The sequence below is a fragment of the Camellia sinensis genome, chromosome 6 (genome assembly GCF_055761805.1).
Source record: "Camellia sinensis isolate YWXY chromosome 6, ASM5576180v1, whole genome shotgun sequence".
Taxonomy (NCBI): Eukaryota; Viridiplantae; Streptophyta; class Magnoliopsida; order Ericales; family Theaceae; genus Camellia; species Camellia sinensis.
Window position 1 is genome coordinate 173,941,828 of NC_138966.1, and position 25,977 is coordinate 173,967,804.

The following is a 25,977-nucleotide window of genomic DNA, read 5'->3' on the forward strand; positions in this document are numbered from 1 at the left end:
AACTTAAGAAATCAGTTAAGTCCTTCAATGTGCAGTTTGACACAACCGTGAACATAATGGTACGATCACCATACTTGCATAACAACATAAGAGGCATAACCATTTTTCAAATCTGCAATCAATTGACAGTAAAAATTTACTGTCAATCAAAGTAAAATTTACTGCCACTGTGAGTCTAAAAACAAATAACAGAAGTACACAATAACATAGTAAGATTTTACTGTCATTGTATCAAAAAAAATAAAAAATAAAAAATTGGACAAATAACACCAGAGTAAAATTTTACTCTTATTTTATCAAACAAAAACGGAGCACATACTAGAGTAAAATTTTACTCTCATTCTATCAAACAAAATCAGAGCACATACAAGAGTAAAATTTTACTCTCATTCTATCAAACAAAAACAGATCATACACAATAAAAATAAATCAAAAAAAAAAAACTAATCAACAAATCAACATACCTAATTGAACTTTAATAATAATCAAACACGTGATTGAAGCAAAACCTCTAAAACTCCATAAACACTCATAAATCTTGATGAAACTCTTCTAAATCTGATATAGATTTGTATAGATTTGAAACGTAAGCTCTCATTTAATTAAGAGTGTTGATTGTCGATGGCGAGATCGTGTATTGGTGACCAAGGGCGAGATCGTCGGGGGCGAGATCTTTAGATTTTGAGATTATCTTCATGGATTTCGCAGATCATCTTCACTGATTTCGCAGATCCTCCTCACTGATTCAAATATACAAGATTCGTGTATACATGAGCTCATATTTTCAAATATATGATATATATATATATATATAAGTGCAATATGGTCAAAAAAATATACAAATTATAGAATGTTCTTAATGAGCCATGTGTCTCCTACTTAGGGGCTTTTTGAAGGGAAATTCGTTGAGTTGTCCTTTATCCTAAAAAAAGGCCCAAAAACGAGGATTTTACCAAAAATCCCAAAAAACAACACCAAGTTCCTTGCAGTGAGTGACATTACAATTTTATTACATTTTTTTGGGAACAATAATATTATGCTTGTGACATTTTTGTACATCATTTAATTTATCATCTTAATATTAGTGTAATAGATCTTCACTACTAATGCATATATTTACTGTTGTATTGACAACTAAATTGATACATCATATGATAAAATAAAAAAGATAAAAATAGATAGTTATTATAACATTATTTGTTTGAGAATAAAAAGTATAAAAAAAAGTGTTACATATATAGTTGAAAACATGTCCTCTTTGCCCATATCTTATTGACCATTAATTTCCTACTTATTGATTCACAACCAAAGAAGATCATTGAATTCATGACATTGGAATCACTTACATTCTCTTATTTCTTTCGTCATATTACTTTTGTATCACATGATTTCTCAAATCACCTTTCTAGCACACAAACCATTAAATTAAATTCGTATCATCAAGTAAAGTTTGTGTAATAGAAAATGATTAAGGACAAGAAAACACGACAAAGGATCTTGTAGGTTGTCATTGAAATAAATGAGCGGCCAACACTAGACGATGGGCTCTGAAACCGACCGCTAAGGCTTCTCCTTCCCTCGTGGCTTCCCACAAATACACTGACACTCGTATCCATATATGTTGCCAAAGCATGAAAACAATCCGCTGCCTGCATCGTCTGCGGTGTGCCTCCATATGTGCTGACTAGTTGATCTGAAACTACTACTCCCAAACCCTCCTCGATCATATAGAGGCGGGAGCTCCGTCCTCCACCTCTCGAGCTTTGATCTTAGCCCTTCGACGCTTTCATCCAAACTCCACCCGTCTAGTACCGAGCTTTGGTTGTCATCCATCAAGTACCTCTCCCTCGCCATCGCTGCCGCTACCTCTGACGGTGACGGACCCACTTCCGAGTCCGACCATAAAGAAGGAGCTTTAGGTGGTGCTCCATTGTATGTGTATTTTCCATTCACTATGGACGACCCTTTTGGTCCCCCAAACTCATACCCATTAAACTTCGAAATCGCCTTCCCAGTTGTCGTCGCCACCACCGCCTCTTTCGTTGGAACTCCAACCCCTACCCCATTGTTCTTCATTGGGGGTGGAGGAGGAGGAGGCTTTGCATTATAGTGTTCTTCATCAGACACCTTACTTTTGGGTAAACTAGGTTGTTTTTCGAATTTTTTGACATTGATTTTTTTTCCTTTGTGTGAGTCTTTACTTATGATTGAACCGTTGATAAGTGAACTTGCCTTGCTTTTTTTCCCTTTCTCGTTTGGTTTTTCTCTGAGTTCTGCACCGCTAATCACCGAACTTGCCTTGCCTTTTTTAACTTTTCCCTTTGGTGCAATGGTTGATTCTGAACCACCACTAAGCAATGAACTAGCTTTTCCAGGAACCCCCTTCTTTTGTGTGATCGTAATGATCGAACCACTAACAGAGGAGAGATCATCAAATGGAAACCGTTCGCTACGTTCACTTCGTGAGCGACGTAATATGGGCTTCAAAACGGGTGCATTACTATTATTATTATTTCCGTCATTGTGATCTTCTTCCATCAAATTACGATATCCAACAGCTGACGCAGGTTGAGTATATAAAGGCATGCTTCGCATAGAGCTATCAAGCACTGTCACCCCAATGTTTAGTATCCCTTGGGGACGACCTGATGGACGGCGGACTTGAAGCGCGGTGAACCGCATCCCCACATGGTGGTGGTGGTGGAGATTGGGCCGAGTTGGAGGTGGAATAACATTACCCACGAGAACGCGGACCGTCCCTACAAGGGTGTTGCAGAACCAACGAGGGGCATAGATCTCAATCACAACCGCTGACGTGTCGAGGCGGAGGAACTCGTCGTCGACCCGAAAGACAAACTTGTCATTCCATGTAGGGTTGTTGTGGCCATGGGCGTCAATGCTCGTGGAAAGCTTCCGCTTTGGGTGAACCCATGCAGTTGCGTACGTTCGCATGTTCTTTGACACACAGTGCAAGTCTTGGGCCGATATGACATTTATTTCTAGAAGTTGGAATGGCTTTAAATGAGACATTCGTAATGGTGGTGGTGGTGACGGAGACAACTGCGATGATGGCCTTGTTCAATAATTTTGATATTATTATGGGCGGAGACAGTGGTGGTGATGGAAGATGTCGCCCGCCATCCGAAGAGAGGACGACGAGGTAGGGGGTGGCGTCAAGGGGAGGAAGATGGTGAACGAAATGGGGAAGGAGAGAGAGTCCCCTCCATAGGACATTAACATTGACCAGCGAATATTGAGGAGGAGAGTTAATATATCAATTTTACTGGTGTGTTTGATAGAGTTGTCTATATGTCTAATTTAGGAAGATAAGGAGGATGGGGGTTTGGTATCAGTGTTATTTAGGCAAATTTTCAGGTAACCAACTTATTAATCTACAAGACATTAAATAATAAATAAATTTATGAATTGAAAAAATGAGAAGAACAAATAAATAAATTCATTTTGCAATTACTTTCTCTTTTCTATTTTCTTTTTAATAATTTTTTTGGCAAATTTAGTTTCTCATCTCCAACGCTAAAAGACTAAACAAGTAGAAGAGAAAACATGTTTAGTATAGTTGTCATTTTTTATGTTTATTTTCAATGTTTTTATTCCATGGGAAGACTATTAAACTAAAAAAAATCAAATCAAGAAGAAGAAGAAGAAGAAACAATGCTAATGCTTCTAGCAAAAGTGCAATTACATGCCAGTCAAACCACCACAAAAGAAAAACAGAGATCAAATTCATCGATACAAGAACAATATATATTTTTCTAAATAAATCCAACACAGATACATTTCTGTTATTTTGGATTATGAATTTATCAAGGGAAAGATACATATTATTTTCACTTCTTACATTCCATTTTTTTTTCTTTCTCGTTTATTTTCCTTTCACTCCACAATTCATAAACCAAACCAGAAGAATAGCACAAAATTGCAAAATCATTACCTCTTAAAATATGAACTCCACCAAAGTGAAAATTTCAAAAAAAAAAAAAAATTAAATTGAAATTGAAATTCCAGAATAAACAAAAATGCTATGCATCTATTTGAAAAGCCTCCTAGAAATATATTTGAGATCTTTAAACCCAAATGACTTGACTCAAAACTTTTTTTCCCTGTGCTTCAAAGGACTTGAAATATGTTCACTCTGATTGGTATTGTCCAGTTTTAGACACGTGGTTGCCCAAAATCCCTCTCTCCTGCCGAAGCGCTGGTCGGTAGTAACCATTTCCTCTCGGCCTGTTGAAGTCCTTGTCACCTCCATCCTGGCCATTTCCCCTGCCAAAACCCCGAGAACCAAAGCGTCCCCTTGGAGCCTCCATTAGGTAGCCAGCCCTGCCTCTACCCCGTCCTGTCCAAAAACAGCCCAACTATAACAAAACTACATTAAAATAAAATTATCATTGGGTATTTTCTTTAAAGTACTTACTTCCTCCTCGAGGTGCATTGGCTCTGTTAGCTCTCCGGCCTTCAATGAATACTTGTTGTCCAGTTATCTGAACAGTAGAAGCCTACGGATAGAATCGAAGGAAACCAACTTTACATCAGAATCCAGGCTAGGAAACGGATTGCATTAAGTGACCGAATATGGTCCACAACACAAAAAAATTATTGCCCAGAATGTTAAAAATAAAAAATTAAAAGGGAAAAGGAAAATAAGAAGAGGTAAATCAAATCCTGAACTTGAGTAGTATCCAGTGAAGAAAGACAAATTTAATGTAAAATTCCACCAGGACAATTATAGCGTGAACTTGAAGGTAGACAAAAACGACTTTTTAGTGACCAGATGCAAAACTAAAGCAAGTGAACAGAAGCATAAGACTAAATGCCCATTGATAGAATATGAGAAAATGCAAATGAAAACAAAACATCCATTCATAACCAGAATCACAACAGTTAGCCAACAGGTAGAAGGAAAAAAATAAAATAAAAGATTTGGCACAAGGAAGATCTACAATAACTAGCTAAAGGGTAGAAAACACATGAGCATTGTATGACCAAATTTAAATTTTTATGAACAAATTCACGAATAAAAGAATACAATGAAGTTTTAGGATATACATATTCAGACCTTGATTGCATTTTGGACGCCAGTAATATCTTCAAATTCAACAAACGCATAGCAAACACCAATATCCTGCATATCAACATGTGAGAAAAAAATCACACATTAGTTCTTCCAAGTCAAAAGAGCAGTACAAGAGGGAAGTAAAAGAATGAACCTTTCGGTTTCTAATGGCCACAGCATCAGGCTTGAGTTCACCAAACTTCCTAAATTCCTCCTCAATTTCAGAAGCAGAAACAGTAGGTGACAAGTTTCTCACATAAACCGACTTTATTTCACCTGAGAACATTAAGACATGTTGGGAAAATAAGGGAACAGCATCTAAACACTATGCAGGTATTCTTTTGAGGAAACGGGGAACTACAAAAAAATCATCACAGAATTTACACGATCAATATTTTTATCAACTAATGCATCTGGTTTTAAAAGGATTCTAGGATACTTCTAATGACAGTAACATGGTGTAGGATAAGGTAGCACACGGAGGGGAAACATCAACCTTCATCTTCCACAGCTGAAAACTCTTCTGCAGTATCAGCCCCTGAACTTTCTATAGCAATTGATGATGCTATGAACTGCTGAGTAGGTGGTTCTGGTACATGATTCCACTCTGAAGCAGGAGGCGTGGACTTGTTGAAAGAAGGCTGAGGTGCTGATGTTGCAGATTGTCCTTTAGAGACCTGCAACTTCAAATGACAATTAAACAAGAAGTCAATCCCTATGTGAGATAGCCACTCTATATAATGCACACATGGGTCCTGTTAACCTATGTACACAGGAAAGAAAAGGAACAGATGTTCATTATAACTGAGTTTCATTTATAAACAGGTCCTATGAACTTCGACCTAGGAAGAGGCATAACTCGCAATCATCTTGCATTTCATCCAATTTTAGGTTTCTTATGTGAAGCAAAGAATTTTTTTAAGAGATTCAAGACTAGAAGTTGCTTGACCTGGAAGGGAAAAAAAGGACTTTATTCCCCTTCCTCCAGTTATTTCATGGAAATTTGTTGATTTGTCAGCGACCAAAGCCATTCTAGAAATCATAGACATCAGAAAATGAAAGTTCTCGGCATTAAGGTATTCTCAGCCAAACTATACTATGCTTGTAAGGCTGTGACGTGGCCGGTAGTGGAGCACTATTCGGTTGGATGACGGAAAAAGTAACTGGCAATTGATTTCTACAATAATAAGAATAAACACACGGGGAGGCTAAAGAGACAGATGAAAACAGGAGAAAAGAAAAAGACAGTGAGATGTGAGGGACAGGTGGTGACAAGCCAAAAGGGACATTTTTATTGTTCCACCAGTTGTGTGCTTGTATACATGCATAAATATAGTGCAAAAACTAAATAAAACATACAATGGAAGCGTAAGTGTGCTTTTGGGGCTCCCCAACAGGTTCCTCAACAGGAGCAAGCAGGTGCTCTGAAACAGGGTTTGTTGGGTTTTGAAGAGAACCATTGGACTGTGCAAAATTATCTTCAAGAATGCTTTCAGCCTCGGGGGTATGCTGCAGCCGCTGATCCGATAAACTGTAATTGTCAACTGGACCGTTTTCTGTGACATCTGCAGGAGCCACAAACTCCCTTGCCTGAGTCTCTCCACCCAGCATGTAGTTGGATGCTGCAAAAGCCATAATTTCTTAACCAAACATCTGAAAAACAAAGAACATATTTCCAGTATGTGGATATGAATGGAATACATAATTGAGATGCAAAATTGACAATCCATTCTAGAAGCCGGTCATCTTATAATCAAATAATTGACAATTCATTCTAGAAGCCAGTCATCTTATAATCAAATTACATATAATGTCATAGCATGATTGGTAATGTCATATTTGATCAATTCACCAGTTATTCTTCCCTTGTTTTTATTACCCTACCCTTTTTTTACTCTTGCGTCATTGAATTGCATCCCCTTCCCTCCCCACCCTGATTTCGTTTTTTGACACTCTTTGCTGAATTACTAATTCCAAAGAAAAAGTGCTACTCAGAGGAAATCCGTTTAGTGTTGCTTATTTGACTGATCAAAGCTCTTGCAATGAAATACAAATGCATAGTTAACAAAGATTTTGCAAGTAAATATTAGTCCCTTTTAAGATGAATAACAATTCACTCCGAGTGACAAAAATCCTCTCAGATTCTGGGGGAGGTTAATTGTAGAAATCCTCAAGGAATACAGATTCAATCATAATACCTGGTTCTCGAATGGTAGCTGAAGCATTTAATTTTGAATCAAGATTGCTCTGGGCTAAATAGACTACTGGATGGTGGTGAATTGGTTCCTCATCAACAAAGTGAAAAATATCATTGAGAATAAAGTAGCCTTTCTCCTGAGGTGCAAGGAAAAATGTTTGCACAAATTTCTTCCTTCCATTGAAGTCCTTTATGTGCACAGAACCCGAAACCATCACAAGAACGCCTCCATTCCAAGATTCAAGAGAATGCACTGTCTTGATTTCTATTCCAGTGTAGTTGAGAGATGTGACAAGTGTGTGGATTTGCTGCCAGAAAGCAAGGGGAAAAGAGTAAACCCAAAACGCTTGATACTTGCTGCCATTTAGAAAACTACAAACCGACTATTGAAATGTCCAAAATAGAACCAACAAGATGCACCATAGGATTGGAACGAAGCATTTTAGAAGCAAGAGAAAACAATGAAATTATGACAAGAGAAACTTAAAGTAGAATTAAGACAGAGAAATCGTCACAGCAAAAGCATCTGCAGGTCTTACTTAGACAAGTACATAACATCAAAGGTTACACCCGATACCGACAAGGTACATGCGTTTTTTAGGTCTCACTCTATGGCTGCAACTTCATAATTAAGAGAGTGATTCTTTATTTTATGACAAGTAGGTCCTTCCTGCTGCCTAGTGCCTATAGTTTGCATGGACTGGCCACTATTGTCGAAGCAAGTGTCTTTTGCAATTATTAATGTAGAATAAGCAATTATAAGAACTAGTGCGTGTGAAGAGCGAGAGACCATTAAGCTCACATAACAGATATGCAAACACCAAGAATATTTGTAATACTCCAAATTCAGAGTTTTTTAAGCCTGGTTACTATGAAGGGTGTGCAAGAATCAAAAGTAATAAATAAACCATCCCTGGACCCCTTTTTCCATGAAAACTACGATAAAAATTATCCGATTTAGCATTACAGATAGGTTTAGATAACAGAAACAGATTGTACAAGTTTTGAACCCATTATGGAGGCTTGACCCCTCAAAAAAATAAGAAACTATCAATGGTGTGGCAGAACTTTATAAATTTAGTTCTCCTACAATGACAACCTTATACAGGTAACTGTATTTAATTTAAAGACTAAAAAAAACTCAGCAATCCCTCAACTCCTTGTCCCACTCCACCTGAAAATTGTAACTTTCTTTTTAGGCAATGCACCCAACCAATGATGCCTTGGCTCCCCCCTATAGATAAATCCAATTGTTCATTCCACATTAAGCCAAAAGGTTTTTTCTTCATCTAAAATCATTGAATTACCTTATTCTATAGCTGTTGTGAATAAAATTCAATACAATAATAATAATAATAATAAAAAGGTGAATTTCTCGTAATTTGATTGTTGGACATTTCCACAAATTTGTGTATAATTCAGCAAAACATCAGTAAATTTGATACCAGAATTGCATGACAGACAACAAAAACCCATTTCCTGCTTCAAAAGTCTAGTTCTCGTCATTTGATTGTTGGACATCCACCCTCAATTATAATTAAAATACAAAAATTCAAGTACATACACACAGTCACAAACATACAGAGAGAATCTAAAAAGACAATACCAGCATTGCCGTGGCTGTCTCTCTTGAGTTCCCATCAATACGAAGCATAGTGCTGGCCTCACTGTAAAACTGGTGAACAAACTCTGGTTGCTGCTGAAGTACCTGGTAATACTGCCCAACAAAGTAGGTCCCAACCTGAAATCCAAAGACCCATCTATTTAGAGAGAGAGAGTGAATATATATATATATATATAGAGAGAGAGAGAGAGAGAGAGGACCTGAGCAGCAGTGACGGGCAGGTGAAACGGAGTAGCCATGACGAATCTCGAGGGGCTCTAAAACCCTAGAGCTCCAATCAAACCCTAGATCGGCAATGCGACTCGAGATCTGAAAAAAACGAAACCCTAGAAATGACTACAATCACATAAAACTAGTGAGTCTTTTTTCTAGAGAGAGAGAGGCAGAGGTGTTTTTTTGTTAGAAAAGATCTCAGATTCTGAGAATGGGATTTAGTGAGAGAAAATGGAGATGTAGAGAGAGAGAGAGAGAGAGAGAGAGAGAGAGAGAGTAGTGTGCTCTTCTTCGCCACTGGTTTTTGTAGCACTCTTTTGCGGCTGTGTTTCGTTTCGGCGACACCACAGACAGAGACTCATTAACCCGGCGTATCTTACCGTGAAAATGACCTGTCTCTACATGGGTCGCTGCTAACCTGCGCTCCTTGCTTATTATTCGCTCCCTTCGTTTTCGTTACCGTTACGGTTTTCAGATTTTGTTGTCTACTACCCGTTCTATAGTTTCTTGCAATTGGGTTGTTAAATGGATGCGATTTGAGCCGTTGATTTTTATTATATTTTTTTCATGAATCTCGTTTTGATAATCCGAATAATTCAATGTGTAGAACTTGTCAAGTACTATATGCTGGTAAAAAATCACGTTGATTGGATTTGATAGCTATCTTATCGGATCAGATCTCTATTAATCGTTTATTTTTTTACTATTTTTTTTAATACAAAACTAATTTAATCATGTAACTATTGATATCCAACCAATATGATTTTTTGTAAGCACATAATAATCGACGAATTCTAGATATTGAACGGTTCAGATTTTTGAAACGAGACCCATAATAGACTCTCACAAGCCTAACAGTACCCTCCAGTCTGAACTGGAGGAAAACCAACGCTTTTTTTTTTCCCAATTAATAGAAGAGTATTATTATTGACATGTATAAGCCCATAAAGGCCACGAATCACCTATGGCCCATCACTTGAAGCCCAGTGCATAACCCAGCTGGTGAGGTCCAAGACACCCCTCCGCCGAAACAGGACCCCCTTACGCTGAGCAAGGTAAGCTACAGCATAGGCTTTTGGCGAGGAGAGCAGGTCGGAAGGGACAGCGAAATGATTGCCAAAGGATATAAGTGAACGTTGAAGACAAGAAAAAGGTTAAACTTTCTATCTCTAATCTCTCCCTATATACTCTACTTCTCTTTCTAACTTGCTCGTCGGAGGGTTCGCTGGGGGACTACCCCATTTCCCGCTGAACTTTTTGCAGGTTATCCGATGGGCTCAATCATTTGGGCTTGGGCTTGAGGAGCTTGGACCAGTTCGCTCCATTCACTGGGATAAACTGTATCAACAGTTGGCGCCGTCTGTGGGAACGCTTTGCTCCTTACGCTAGTTGTGTTCACTGTTGCCGGAGACCCAGTTCCAACAACCTCTTTCTCCTACCCGTCAAAGTGCACGGTCACGACTAGATCCATGGCTTCTCAAAATAATGCTACCGACCATCAAGCCGACCTCCCCAATCCAAACAACCCACCACAGTATTTTATCGAGCTTACCAACAGCATTAACCGCATGGCCGAGCAAAACCAGGCCTTGATAAATGCTTTACTCCAAAGAAACCTTCCGATACTTCCTCCACCACCTCCAGATATTCCCCCCAACCAAGAAAGAGCCCCGAGCCATACTGCTTCACAACTCCATCCACCCAACTTGGAAGGTTTGCAACCTCCCCACCCACATATAAATCCACCACCACTACCCCCACACCCGTCGGTCGTAGCACCAACCCCTGAAGGGGAGGCCAGCAGCGTCCAGCCTCCATTGACTGACCATGGTGACCACGTTCTCCTCTGGGACGCTGAGCTCCGAGCAATGAAGCTCCAACTCCAAGGGGTCATGCAGAATATTCAGCATAAACCCTCTACCACGGCAAATTCACCATTTGTTGCCTTCATTCGGGACAAACCTTTGCCCGCCAAGTTCAAGATACCTACCATTGACTCCTTTGACGGTACGACGGACCCAGTTGACCATCTGGAGACCTACCGTACTCTCATGATCCTCTATGCCTTCCCTGACGAGATCATGTGTCGGGCTTTCCCCGTGACACTGAAGGGGTCAGCTCGACTGTGGTTCAATCCGTTACCAGCGGATTCTGTCTCCACTTTCCAACATCTCAGCGACTCCTTCCTCAGCCATTTCATTGGAGCCCAGCGCCAACGCCGCCCTGCAACCCAACTCCTCAACATCCGTCAGACCGAGGGGGAGTCGCTGCGCAGCTTCGTTACCCGCTTCAACACCGAAGCCCTACAAGTAGCGGAGAATGACGATAAGGTCATCCTCACGGCTTTCATAGCCGGGCTACGATCGTCCGATTTCCTCTTCCCCCTCTCCAAAACCTCCCCGACCTCCATGGCAGCCCTATTATCCAAAGCCTAGAAATATATGAATGCCGAAGATTCACTAGCCGCTCGGCAGGATCTAATATCCAAAAACCCGAGCCCCAGAGAAAAGAGAAAAGACTCAGAACCCAAAAACACCCAATATAACAGCCAAACACCCCAATATACCGACCGACCTCCTCGCATTGACCGGTCGGCACCAGCCCGACCGCCCGGTCGGTTTGAGCGGTACACGCCCCTTAATTCTCCCATGGAATAAGTCCTCCACCAGATCCAACGGGATTACCCCCTCAAATGGCCCTTATCCTCACGGACCCCTTCCAACCGGAAAGACCAGTCCAAATATTGTCGTTTCCACCAGGACCATGGCCACAACACTAATGACTGCATCAACCTCAAGAATCAGGTCGAGACCCTCTTTCGTCAAGGGCGTCTCAGCCGGTTCACGGACACCCGCCCACAACAAAGGCAAAGAACCGAGCCCCTCAGAAACAACCGCCGGCGTACCCCACCCCGACAGCCAGCCCAACCTAACCAAGGCCATGATTGCCCCCCACAACAGCCTCGGCCTCCAGGTAATCCCCCTCCGCCAGTTGGTGAAATCCGAGTCATTTCTGGTGGCTTTGCTTGTGGCGGACCATCCCGCTCCGCTCAGAGGGCAGAGCTCAGGAAGATAAGGCAAGGCTCGGACAGAGCAGTGGACATGGTAGACCGACCCTCCAAACAGCCCAAGCAGTGGACAGAGCCCATCACCTTCACGGACGTCGACTGTACTGGCATCTGTTATCCTCATGATGACCCTTTCGTCATTTCTGCCCTTCTCTCCAACTATAAGGTCAAACGGATTCTCATCGACAACGGAGTTCGTCAGACATCATATTCCTCAGCTGCTTCTGCCAGCTCAAAATTATGGAGAAAAGTCTATCTCCCCTCCAAACCCCTTTGGTCGGTTTCACCGGTGACCGGGTGACCTCCATCGGCTCCATCGATCTTCCCATCACCATCGGCGAATACCCACGGCAGACTACCAAGTTGCTCACTTTCCTTGTGGTCGACTGCCCCTCTGCCTACAACATCATCCTCGGTCGCACCGCCCTCAACGCTTTCCAAGCTATCACTTCAACCTACCACCTCGCCATAAAGTTTTCCACCGACCAGGGCGTCGGGACAGTACGGGGAGAGCAGACCATAGCTAGGGAATGTTATGTCGCCTCACTCAAGAAAGTCAAGCTGAAGGAGGCCATGATCATTGAAGGACTTGACGCCCGAGATGAGGACGAGCTGGTCAGAGGCGAACCAGTGAAGGAGCTCGTTGAGATTCCCATCGATCCCACCAACCCAATGAAAACTGCTAAGATCGACAGCCAACTATCCCCCCAAGCTAAGGCCGACCTTACTGCCCTTCTGACCAAGCACAATGATGTATTCGCCTGGACTCATTCAGATATGCCAGGCATTGACCCTTCTTTCATAACTCATCGCCTCAGTATTGAACCTCATTTCCGACCTTACCGCCAGAAACAGCGCATCTTTCATCCGGAGAGCAATACTCTTATAGCCGCAGAGGTCGACAAGCTCCTTGAGGCCCAATTCATCAAAAATGTCGACTACCCTAAATGGTTGTCAAACGTGGTCCTCGTCCGCAAGAACAATGGCAAATGGCGACTTTGTGTCGATTACTCTAACCTGAACCGAGCTTGCCCCAAAGACAGCTATCATTTACCCCGCATAGATCTGCTGGTCGACGCCACGGCCGGTCATCAAATGCTCAGCTTCATGGATGCTTTCTCTGGCTATAACCAAATCCTAATGCACCCGTCCGATCGGGAACATACATCCTTCATCACCGATCGAGGCACCTACCATTACCGAGTAATGCCATTCGGATTGAAGAACGCTGGGGCCACCTACCAACGGTTGGTCAATGCCGTCTTCCATCACCAAATAGGTCGAAATATAGAAGTATATGTCGACGACATGCTAGTCAAGAGCAAACTCTCCACTGATCATCTGACCGACCTGCGGGAGACCTTCGCCACCCTACGCAAGTATCAAATAAAGCTCAACCCAGAGAAGTGCGCCTTCGGCGTAGGATCCAGGAAGTTTCTGGGTTTTATGGTCAGTCAGCAGGGTATTGAAGCTAATCCTGAAAAGATCAAGGCCTTGGTCGAGATGCAGTCACCCAGAAAGGTCAAAGAAGTCCAAAGACTCACTGGCCGAGTTGCAGCCCTCAATCGGTTCATTTCCCGCGCCACAGATAAGTGCCTACCATTCTTCAAAGTTCTTCGGCAAACTTTTGAATGGACATCTGAATCTGAAGAGGCTTTTCAACAGTTGAAACAGTGCATGGCCAACCCTCCCCTCCTTTCATAAGCAATTGTGGGCGAGCCCCTCTTCCTCTACTTAGCCGTGTCAAACACCGCTGTCAGTGCAGCACTTATCAGGGAAGACGGCTCTGTCCAACGACCGGTCTACTACATCAGTCGGGCCCTCAGGGGAGCGGAACAGAACTACCCACTGTTAGAAAAATTGTCCTTGGCCTTGGTCACCGCCTCTAGACGACTCCATCCTTACTTCCAAGCCCATTCCATAGTGATCCTCACCGACCAACCCTTGAAGAAGGTCATGCAGCAACCAGAACTTTTCGGCAAACTCATGCAGTGGTCAGTGGAACTCAGCCAGTTTGATATCTCTTACCGATCCCGGACAGCAATTAAAGGGCAGGCTATAGCCGACTTCATCCTAGAATTCACTAATCCTACCCCAGCCACTGCCTCTCTACCCCCACCAGCTCCCAACGAGCCAGAAGACCCTCACTGTTGGACTCTCAACGTCGACGGATCATCCCGCAGGCAAGGTAGTGGGGCAGGCCTCATCCTCACCGCCCCTGAGGGTAGTTATTTCAAATGTGCACTCCGTTTCTTGTTTGAGGCCAGTAACAATGAGGTCGAATATGAGGCACTGATAGCAGGCCTTCGCCTAGCCAGGGACATTGGTGTCAGCCACATCCAAGTGCTCAGTGACTCCCAGCTCATCGTCGGACAGATCACGGGAGAATTCGATGCCAAGGAGGACATAATGCGGGCTTACAGGGATCTTGCACTTCCCCTTGTTCGCCTCTTCAATACCTTCCACATCAAGCACATCCCTCGGGCGGAGAACTCTAAGGCAGATGAGATGGCCCAATTGGCTTCCGCAGACCAATCTGACCTCAGCAGTGGTGTCCGCCTCGAATACCTAACCCACCCCTCTATTTTTCCCCGACCAGCATGAAATACAGTTCCTTAAAAATGAGCCCATCCCTTGGGCGTCAAACATCTTTCTATTTCTGACAATGGGGGAACTTCCAGACAACCAACAGCAAGCCGCCAAAGTCAGGGCCCGATCGTCCAATTACATCCTCGTCAGCGGCATTTTGTACAAACGTGGTTTCTCACGCCCTTACCTGCGGTGCCTTAACCCGACTCAAGCAACTTATGTGATGCAAGAAATTCATGAGGGTATCTGCGGCAATCACTTGAGCGGCAGGTCCCTGGCCCATAAGATACTTCGCACTGGATATTTCTAGCCTACTCTCAACCAAGATGCGACTGACTTCGTGCTCAAATGTGATAAGTGTCAGCGTTTTTCCAGTATCCCTCGTGCCCCTCCTACTGAATTGATCACACTTTGCAGCCCCTACCTGTTCGCCAAGTGGGGGATTGACCTAGTTGGCCCCTTACCCACCGGCCGAGGCCAGACCAAGTTTGCCATTGTCGCCATTGATTATTTTACTAAGTGGGTAGAGGCAGAACCCCTTGCCACCATTACCGAGCGGAACACAACCAAGTTTATCTGGCAGTCGATCGTTTGCAGATTTGGCATTTCCCAGGTCATTGTTTTCGACAACGGCAAACAATTCGACAACATCAAGTACAGGAAGTTCTGTGCGGACCTCCAAATTCAACCATATTTTTCTTCTCCCGGACATCCCCAAGCCAATGACCAAGTTGAGGTCACCAACCGTTCTCTTCTGAAGATCATCAAAACCAAACTAGAAGCTGCCAAGGGGCTCTGGGCCGAGGAACTACCAAATGTACTTTGGGCTTACCGAACTACAACACGGACTCCCACTGGGGAAACTCCTTTTCGCTTAACATACGGCGCTAAGGCAGTTATTTTGGTAGAAGTCGGTCTGCCTATCCCTAGAGTTTTACATCCGGATCCAACACTAACGGAAGAGCTCCGTCGGGCAGACCTGGACCTAATTGAAGAACTCAGAGAAACCACTGCTGTCAGACTGGCCTCATACCAACAGAAAATGAGAACATACTAAAACCGCAAAGTCCGACCAAGGGAGTTCGTTGTAAGAGACCTTGTCTTGAGAGAAGCAACCCTTGCCACCAAAAATTCGACCGAGGGTAAACTGGCACGCAAATGGGAGGGACCTTACATTGTAAAAGCCCGACTGCGTCCGGGCACTTACCGACTTTAAGACATGAAAGGTCGAGATCTCCCCCACCCCTGGAACGCTGAACACCTGAAGCGCTACTTTCAATAAGTCCCTACTGTTGTATTGCTCAGTTGTTGTATTTTCTTTTTGTTTTGTTACATAATGTAAACTTGTATCGACTGAATTACACTGATCATGACAACAATTCTATACCTTGGCTATCTATGTGTTGTCTCAATAACATTCTCATTTGCAGCACTTATTACAAGTCTCAGCCAGACCGACCGTCAACAGCCCCAGCCAGACTGGGCACTAAGAGCCTCAGCCAGACTGAGCACTAAAAGCCTCAGCCAGACTGAGTACGAAAAAGCCTTAGCCAGACTGAGCACTAAAAGCCTCAGCCAGACTAAGCACTAAAAGCCTCATCCAGACTGAGCACCAAAAACCTCAGCCAGACTGAGCATCAAAAGCCTCAGCAAGATCGAGCGTATTTCAAATGTGCACTTGAGCATCAAAAGCCTCAGCCAGACTGAGCATCCAAAGCTTCAGCAAAACTGCGCACAAGAGCCTCAGCCAGTCTGAGCATCAAAAACCTCGGCCTGACCGAGCACTAAGAACCTCGCCCAGACCGAGCAGTAAGAGCCTTTGCCAGACCGAGCAAGAAGCACTCGGCCTGCCTAACAGGTTTTAGCCAGACCGAGCGCCACAACCCCAGGGTCAGACACAGGTTATTTTCTCCTCAATCAAACCCTCACAAGTTAGCTCTCTCTTCCTCATAAACCACGCCTCCATCCATAAACCACCAACTTACTCGAGCAACGTGGCAAACACACACTTGTAATTTTACTACATTTTACAAGTTTAACTTTACTCTGCATTGAGTTTTTATCACAAGTTTAACTTTACTCTGCATTGAGTTTTTATTACAAGTCCAATTTCGCTCTGCCTTAAGGAGTCTACCCAGTCCTTATTACAATTTCAATCCCACTCTATCTTGAGAAATTCCTAAATGCAACTTTTATCACAAGTTCACCACAAGTTTTTATCACATGTTTTCATCCATTTCAGACGCACAAGCAAAAACAGTGAAATGCACAATACAACTGAAATTTTATTTATCCACAACTTTATACAAAATTTCATTACAGCAATTCAAAAAAAAAAAACAACAACAAAAACAATGTCGATGCATAGTCTCCTTCTCCTTCCTCCCTAGTTACTCCTTCTCACTGGAGAGGAGGTCTTCTTCTTCAATGCCCTCATCCAGGGGGGTTTGGCCCACATTGTCTTCGCCAATCGTTACACTACTAAGGTTTAAGTTTGGAAGCAGCTCTTCAGCGCTACGTTTGAACGTCTTCCAGCCACTGTCCTAGTACTCAGCCATTTCGTGCTTATAAAAGTCTAACTGCTGGAAGCTTTCAATAACTTCTGCTTCAATTCTTCCTCCAACAGTCGTTCTCGATGGGCTCGCCCCCCTAGATTCTTGCCTAGTAAGGCTGCTCGCGACCGCGGCATCAACCGCCATTTGAAATTCGGCAGACCCTTTGAATTGCTCCACTGCTGCGACGCGCAGATCGGGATAAGCCGCCCTTTCAAAGGTTGCCTTCGCCCTCTCTTCGTCCAGCTCTTTCTGTAGGGCTGTCCTTTCCGACGCAGCCTTCGCCTTTTCTGCCTCCAATTCCTTCTTCAGGCTCTCCTTCTCCGCCGTCGCCTGCACTCTCTCTGTTTCCAACTCCTTCTGAAGCCTCCCCTTCTCCTCTATTGCCTTGGCGCGCTTGCCCTCCAGTTCCTTCTGGAGATCGCCCACTTTGCCATCGGCCTCATCTTTTTGCCTGACCAGCTCTTCATTACTGCTCATGGCCTCTTCATGTCACTCGACCGCGACGGCGCAGGCTCTTTGGGCCTCCTCCAACTTCTTCTGCTCGCCAACAAGTTAGAACTCGAGCGACACAACCTGGCGGCGTATGCTCTCCAGCTCCACCTTAACTGCTTGCAGATCAGCATGGGCAACTTTCCAACTCGCCCTCTTCCTATCCCTCTCCCTCTCCAACTTCGCAAGCTAGGCCTTGGCCTCATTTGCCTTGAGTTTGGCAGCCCCCGCTTTCCTCAACAGAGCCGCTGCTAAGGTGGTTACCTCCATTTGGGCGGAGCATAACCCCCTCAGCAGTTCAGCCTCGTTGAATCTGGATGCCGAGAGCAGGGCTGCCTCTTCTACGATGCCCACTAGGCGGTCTGCCCCTGCCCTAGCTGGGCCATCTTTTCCCTCCAGCCGCCCAGCCACCGCGCGAGCTTGGTAGATCGCTGTGGTCAGACCAACTCCCCCTCCTTGGGGTGTAGGGTCCCCCTGGGGCTGCTCTTCTCTTCTTGAGTCAGGGCCGCTTGCCCCATCTTCTCCTTGCCCTTTAGGGACGGCCCTCGCGACCCCCGCAGCGATCGCCGCCACCACTGGCACCACCTCCATGCCCTCTGAAGCAACATCCACCGCTTCTAGGCCACCTACCTTTCCTAGGGTTCCCTCCACTTCTCCCCCCTCAGCCCCCTTGGCAGCATTGGTTTCCTTCACACTTGTCTCCCTCCTCCTCTTCTGGGTAGGCACCTCCTCACTCCGCCTCACCCTCTTCTTCTTTTTCCCCACGCCCAATGCCTCAATCTCCTTCAAAGACCTCTCCTTCAAAGGGTCTGTTGGGGGCGGCCGTGGCACAAAATCGCCTAAGTTTTTCTTTCCCAAGGGTTTGGGGTGAGGTCCAATCCTCTCCCTTGCAACCGGTTTTGGTGGTCGGTCGGCTTAGGACTCTTTGAATTTTTGGGCTTTAGCTAGGATGGCCTGATCCTCCGCCTCCTGAGCCCTTCTCTTCGCCTCCAACTCCGCTCGGTTGAGGTCCCCACTACTTGGCTTTGGACCCAACCCTGCCTTAAACAATGCAGACGGCTGAACGAGCTCGTCCCATTTGGCCCCTTCTTTCTCCCTTCACTCTTTCACTCTCTTCACCCTCCCCTCTACGGCTGCTCCCAGCTTCGGCTCCACAAACCTGATGGGTACTTTCCAAATGGTGCGCACTCCAAGCCCCCCATTGGCAGACATATAGAACCATCGTGGTCGCCACCTCTTGATCGACGACGGCAGCCCCGCCACCAACCCTCTCCCCACTACTGCCTGTAGAGTAACCCACGTCTCCTGCTGCCCTGAGGCCTTATAACATGCAAAGAATTCGTCTACTGTCATAGCCTCCCCTCCATTCACTTTCGGCCACGCACTTGCGCAGGCCAGTAGGATCTTCCACGCATTGGGCATTAGTTACCCCGGTGCTACCTCTAGACGGTTGAGCACATCCACTGCCACTTGCGGTAGTGGCAACCTCAGTCCACCCTTCAGAGCTTCCTCATAAAGGGAAAACTCTCCTGGCCTGGCGTCAGACGGCCTTTCCGTTGATGTCGGCAGCAATAACTCCACTTCTCCAAGGATCTGGTATTTTTCGCGGATAGCCTCCAATTTCGCTGCAGTAATCGTGGATTTGTCAGCCTTCGTGTGCCAATGATCTGGTTCCGCCTGGCTGATTGGCTTTGGAGCTGTTATCATGGTGGAATCGTGGGATTGTACTGTCGATTCCCCCACCCTCTCTGTCCTATACTGCGCCGCTAGCTCCATAGCATCATCATCTCCAAGTGGGTCCACCCTGACAATCACATTTCCTTTTTGGGCCATTTCTGTGGTATGTTTGTGAATCGTTTCGGCGGCAGGTACAAGGAAATCGAAAAAGTGTTGCAAAGGTGTATTGTGAGCAACAAAGGCATTCACACTTAGAATATTTTGATTTTTCGTAAACAGGTAGGTGAATCGAATAATGCCAAAAGCCCACGGTTTGCCCGTATTCCAAGGATCCCAATTAATTTTCGCCAGTTTGAAAACTTTTCAAAATCATCTGCCAAAACTGTCTCTTCAACACCCATAATGACTTACCGTTTCATTTCTGATCCAACGCCTAATCTTCCCCCCTACGGGATGTTGCCACGTGTACGTCCATGATCCCCTGTTTCCTCCCCTTACCTTGTCTTTTCCACTTCAACTCACCACGTGACATGTTGCGTCTCGAGCCCCCCGCCCCTCCACTTCACCCTTCACGGTCGGCCCTCCCTGCTGCCGACCATACCACTCGGCCAACATCGCGATCGGCCCTCCTCGCGGTCAGCCCTCCCGCTCGGCCAAACACCGCGGTCGGCCCTTTTCGTGGTCAGCCTTTCCACTCGGCCAACACCGCGGTCGGCCCTCCTCGCCGTTAACCCTCCCGCTCGGTCAAACGTCGCGGTCGACCCTCCTTGTGGTCAGCCCTCCCACTCAGCCAACACTGCAGTCGGCCCTCCTCGCGGTTAGCCCTCCCGCTCGGCCAAACGCCGCGGTCAGCCCTCCTTGTGGTCAGCCCTCCCGCTCGACCAACACCGCGATCGGCCCTCCTTGCGGTCGGCCCTCCTGCTCGGCCAACCTCGCGGTCGGTCCTCTCCGTGATCGGCCCTTCCACTCGGTCGCCCTGTGCAGTCGGACCACCTCCCGGTCGATTCACCCCCCCTCGATCACTCCTTCCAGTCGACCTCCATCCTGCCAATCCCTAACACACTCATCTACGTCACTAATATTCCCTTCGTTGGACTAAAGCTGCACTCGAGAATGGGAGACTACTGACATGTATAAGCCCATAAAGGCCACGAATCACCTATGGCCCATCACTTGAAGCCCAGTGCATAACCCAGCTGGTGAGGTCCAGGACAGCTGGGGTCGAACATGGCATAAAGAGCCAATGATATTCAGACACACGGCAAGAGAAGGACGAGCCACATTAGCAAACAAAGATCTACAAAGTTATTGCCACTGCACATCACCATTAATGCAGCCCATCACAGTATTTATTACGACAACACCTCTCCGCTGGAACAAGACCTCCTTACCCTGAGCAAGGTAAGCTACAGCATAGGCTTTCGGCGAGGAGAGCAGGTCGGAAGGGACAGCGAAATGATTGCCAAAGGATATAAGCGAACGTTGAAGACAAGAAAAAGGTTAAGCTTTCTATCTGTAATCTCTCCTCATATACTCTACTTCTCTTCCTAACTTGCTCGTCGGAGGGTTCACTGGGGGACTACCCCGTTCCCCGCTGAACTTGTTTGCAGGTTATCCGGTGGGCTCGATCATTTGGGCTTGGGCTTGAGGAGTTTGGACCAGTACACTCCATTCATTGGGATAAACTGTATCAACAATTATTATGTTTGATTTTGATGGCCTTTTGTTGTTTTTTTCTACATCATAATAATTAATATCAAGTATAATATATAAATTATATTTAAACAATCAAAATTGAAAATAAAATCCACACATAAAAATTTTGGTCAATCAGACTTACCAATTACCCAATAAAAATGATCTGAATAAATGAAAATTTAATTATCTTAAAAATAAGGAGGGAATAATTTTTATTTATGTTTCTGGATTACTACTAACTTATTATAAGTCGGAGTAAACTAGCCAATTCTCCAAAGGCCACATTAATTTTGTAATAATGGCTAAGAAAATGAAAAATATTTTGATTATCAATGTTATTGGTACAGTAATTTTTGTCTCATCAAGTATGGTGAGAAGTGACATATTATGGGGAGAATCATGCCCTTCATCATCAGTTTTCAGTATCAAAAAAAGGTTTCATAACTTTTTCCGAATAATTTTGAAGTGTATAATCATGTAACTTAGTCTTCGTTTTGCAACAATTTTTTTAATTGATTTTTTGGTTTTATTAATTTTTTTAACCTAGTACTTTTTTATTCGTTTAATATTTTTGATTGATTTTTTTGACTTTTTAATTTTGAAATAGTAAATTTTTTTTTGTCTTTTTTATGATTTTTGACTTTTTGTAATTTTTTAACTTTTTTTTTATACTTTTATGATTACTTAGCCCAACATGTTTACCAAACACTACCTTATTGAATGTGTTCTTCAAATGTTGAATTTCTTTAAATGTTGAATTTAACCGCTATAATGTAATTAAATTAAATTTATTAAAGAGCCCCACATTTCAAAATTGTTAAAATTTCACGAGACCTTGAAATGTGTCATTTTTTTTTTTTTAAATCTCTATACATTTTTATGTGGTTGGGCTAGATGTGTTGGGAGTCATAATTATTTTAGGATTATTTGCTATTGCTTTTGAAAATTATTTTGTTTTTGACATGACAGGATGCATTGACGGTTATTTTAAAAAGTAAGTTAAAAGTCACTTTCCATCTTTTAACCCACTTCATTCTTTCACAAAAAAATAAAAAAAAAAAGTTAAAAAATAACTTTTAACCATCTTTCCAAAATACCCCTAACATAACTAGATACAAATCAAAAATTACACAACATGATAACACGAAATAATAATCTAGTTGAGTCAATGTTGAGATAATTTTGATACAAACTTAAAATGACCTGACACGAACATGACAAGAGACCCATCCATAAGGAAAACGAGTCTAAAAATAAAAATTTGTTGTAACAATTGAAATAAGATCCGATGTTTTACTCAAGACCTTTCATTTTACTTGAAAATAAGGAGCCACCACCTAACATAGAAATTCAAAATAACTGTGTTGAGCTTGGCTTACCTAAGTTTTCAACCATGTCTCAGTGATAATAACATCTACGCTGTTGAAAATAGCAAATCCATATTGTTTCTACAAAAAGTAGTCCAGTCCCTCTCAAAAAGATGTGAAATAAAAAAATGAAAATGAGTTATAGACAATGAGAAGGGAGGGATTGCCTATGACTAACAGAATGTGTAGCAGTTAAAAAGAACAAGTCTTTCATTTCTGCAAGGCCATTGACATCCAACTTCAGTATGTCTCAAATGAATTTACACTTTCTGCTTTCATATTATTGTCGTTTTCCTTCCGCTAGGCTCACACGCATGGCTCGCCCTTCTAATTCCTGAAAAAACCCAAAAGTGTAAAAATAAATTGAATTGTGTTGTGTTGAAAATGTGCATATTTGAGAGAGACAGAGAGAAGTGAATACCACTCCATTAAGAGACTCAAGGGCAGTTTCCATCTCTGATTGCGTTGCGTAGGAGACAAAACCATAACCACGAGACCTTCCTGTTTCCCCATCGTAGAGTACTCTAGCTCCAACCACATTTCCATATTCTTGAAATGCTTGTGTCAAACTTTCAGACGTGACTGACCAGGATAAATTCCCAACAAAGAGTTTGTACTCGGTTTCTGGATATAAAGGTTCTTTTGGTTTAGGCTTGTCAGAAAAGTTCACCCTCAATGTCCGACCACCATATTCCTAAATAATGAAGTTTTTATTACAAAAGATTTAGTAATAGATGTACAGGTACATGCAAGAAAGGAAAATTTGAATAGTTAAAACTAATTTGCATCAATAAATGAATTACCAAATCACTCAACTCTATTGCTTCTAATTACAATATAAGCTATATCTTGTCTCATGAGGAGTGACACGCGGGTGCATATACACGTGCACACAGGGAGCAAGGGAAAGAAAGAGAGTTTCTTACACTTCCATCAAGATTTTGGATGACTGCATTGCAATCTTCAATGCTACTCATCGTCACAAACGCAAATCCTCTGCTTCTTCCGGTGTCTCTATTATAAAGAACCTGCAACCGTTTGAATTGAAGAGTTATGGAGTCTCCTTTAGAGATAAAGAATAAAACAAAAATAATACAACATGCCAATTATTCAATAATTTTAACCACATAGAATGCGTTGTGTATACAGAGGCTAAATTTTATCAATCAAAATCAAGCATAAGCAGTTTTGACTTGCTAGTCTGCAATTGGTTGAACTGATGAAGCTGATATGATTTAACCTCAAGTGGCAAGTGGTGGAAAAACAAACAGTGTTTCTTAAGTTAAAACTGAAGTTGAAATTGGAAATGTGAAGCATATTAAAGGCGCACTCTATCTAAACTACAATTTTTTTTCTCAATTGATTTCTAAATAAAAAATAGGATAAATGAAAAGGGTATATCGCAGAAAAAGAAACTTAAATCTAGAAATCGGAAGTGTAAAATCGAGGTTTGGTCACAGAGTGGTGATAGTTTTTGGATGGTTTTCTTATATTCATTTAACGAATTCTGAGCAATTAACAGCAACGTCACAAGCGACTCAACTGAGCTTACAGTGGATGCAATTCCAAGCTTGGCTTTTTAACTCTCATAGCTTTAAACTAAAACATAACCTTGTCTTGATTAGGCCGGAAAACAAGATTGTAGTAAAGATGGAGTCAGCGATTCATCGATAGCTTGTTTGTTTGAAGTCGTAGCAAAAACAATTGCCTTGTTATGTAGAATATTCAAAGGGATCAAAATGTTAGGCCAAATGAAACATTTGCTTAACTCAATCGGCTCCTCATATGCCAAACATTAGGCTCACAAATGAGCAAATATTCATATGCTTACACAATCCAGTCATCACTATACAATAACTAAAGCATAGCCAGTAAATTAAACATCCAGACCAACCCAATGATCTGAACTGTTCAATTGAGGCACCAAGTGCCAATATTGCCATATCATTATAGTTCAAGCTTCCAACAAACCTGATCATATATGTTCCAAAACACAAGTGGTAAGTGGTAATGGAGCTAATATGATTCTAAGCTCATTTTAATAAGGAAAAGGAAGCTGTATCAATAAATGGCAAGACTTTAATCCTAGCATGGTGAGAGAGCACCTTATCTACCAAACCAAACCCTAAGACATTAATTAACCAATCAATCACTCTAATAATATGAATTGAGTCCAGAAGTCCACCACATCAATCACTCTAATAATTTGTCCCTTTTTTTTTTCTTCACTACAAATCCCTTCTTAAATTCAGGAACCAAACATAACCTTAATTTTCCAATCCACTAACTCTCTACTTTGCATTCTTGCAGTTGCCAATGTAACACCAGCAAAAAACTTTGTTGAAAAAAGAAGAAGATGAAAGACTAATCATTCTTTTAAAATATATGTTTTTTAACACAAAATAAATAAGTAAAATTGTAAGGGGGATTGACTGAAATACCTCAACAAGCTCTGGACTAGCATACTCTTGAATAATCCCAGCAAGCTGTGCACTGTCACAATGGTAAGGCAAATTCCCAAAGTAAAGCTTGGTATTCACAGTACTAATAACCTCCTCATCATCACCACCACTTGACAGTTCCTCCACCTCCACCTCCACCTCCTCCTCCGCCGGTGGCGGCGCCGCCTCCACGGAGGGAGTGGCCGCCGCCTCTTCCTGGTCTACGGCGGCCGATATCCTCGGAATCCGACACTTCTGGGAGATGGGTCCGCCCAAGAACGCCTCGGGGGCATGAATATGAGACAGAGACACTAATCTGACTTGGAATAACATTCTTGTTGTTGATGATATTCTGAGGAGAGGATCGGATGATGATGCCCAGTACTTGTTGGAGCGGATGCACTTGAGGGTTTGCATAGATGTGGAGAATGAGGAGGCTACGGCGGCGGCGGCAGTGGCGGCCATGTCGCCGGAATGTGGGCTGTGGATGGTGGTGGTGGATGAAGAGGAATCTTGTTTTACAGTTGAAAAGTTGGGTTTGTGTGTAGATACAGAGAGATGGAGCTATCTAAGCTGATGTGGTGAGATTGTGTCCAATGGGATTGGCGGAGACAGAGAGAGATAAGGTTTGGGGTCCAACAAGGACAGTATGAGATCAAGAGTTACGTAGTTTTATGCTTTGTTCGGGGCTACTCCTATAGCAATGGTGTGGTGTGGTGTGGTGTGGTGTGGCACATTCCTGACACACACCCTGTTAATAAAAACAATAATGCATGGGACCTCTTTTGGGTCACCCTTCACTCCTTTGCCACGTGACGGGTGGTGATTGGAGGAGTAGGAAAAAAAAAGAAAAAGAAAATGTAACCAATGAGAGAGAGGGGGTCAAAGGGGGTGGGGGAAAAGGGGGATGAATCATTGTTGTAATAAAAAATTGGAGAGCATGGTCATACTTGTTCTGTTGAGATTAATGAAAATTGCTTCGGACC

The 25,977-nt window shown here is 43.3% G+C and overlaps 3 protein-coding genes across 4 annotated transcripts; all 3 read right to left on the reverse strand.

The window, feature by feature from the left end:
- Positions 1-1,560: 1,560 nt before the first annotated feature.
- On the reverse strand, positions 1,561-3,030 carry LOC145793828 (uncharacterized). Its single transcript, XM_082876702.1, has one exon. It carries the CDS (start codon positions 3,028-3,030, stop codon positions 1,561-1,563), a length of 1,470 nt encoding a protein of 489 aa, XP_082732828.1.
- Positions 3,031-3,743: 713 nt separating this feature from the next.
- LOC145793035 (nuclear transport factor 2-like) lies at positions 3,744-9,581 on the reverse strand. 2 transcript variants are annotated; one of them, XM_082875421.1, is made up of 9 exons: positions 9,096-9,581; positions 8,878-9,012; positions 7,273-7,579; positions 6,434-6,696; positions 5,571-5,757; positions 5,229-5,350; positions 5,078-5,143; positions 4,436-4,517; positions 3,744-4,357 (listed from the first exon to the last, which is right to left on the reverse strand). In XM_082875421.1, the coding sequence occupies exons 1-9, from the start codon at positions 9,132-9,134 to the stop codon at positions 4,149-4,151; spliced, it is 1,410 nt and encodes a 469-aa protein (XP_082731547.1). In that variant the 5' UTR covers positions 9,135-9,581; the 3' UTR covers positions 3,744-4,148. The 2 variants fall into 2 exon arrangements, with proteins under 2 accessions (XP_082731547.1, XP_082731548.1); XM_082875422.1 differs by having other exon boundaries at positions 5,571-5,751; positions 9,096-9,510.
- A 12,893-nt stretch (positions 9,582-22,474) lies between these two features.
- Positions 22,475-25,655, reverse strand: LOC145793036 (28 kDa ribonucleoprotein, chloroplastic-like). Its single transcript, XM_082875423.1, has 4 exons — positions 24,992-25,655; positions 23,477-23,578; positions 22,972-23,244; positions 22,475-22,884 (listed from the first exon to the last, which is right to left on the reverse strand). The coding sequence occupies exons 1-4, from the start codon at positions 25,454-25,456 to the stop codon at positions 22,831-22,833; spliced, it is 894 nt and encodes a 297-aa protein (XP_082731549.1). The 5' UTR covers positions 25,457-25,655; the 3' UTR covers positions 22,475-22,830.
- Positions 25,656-25,977: the final 322 nt, after the last annotated feature.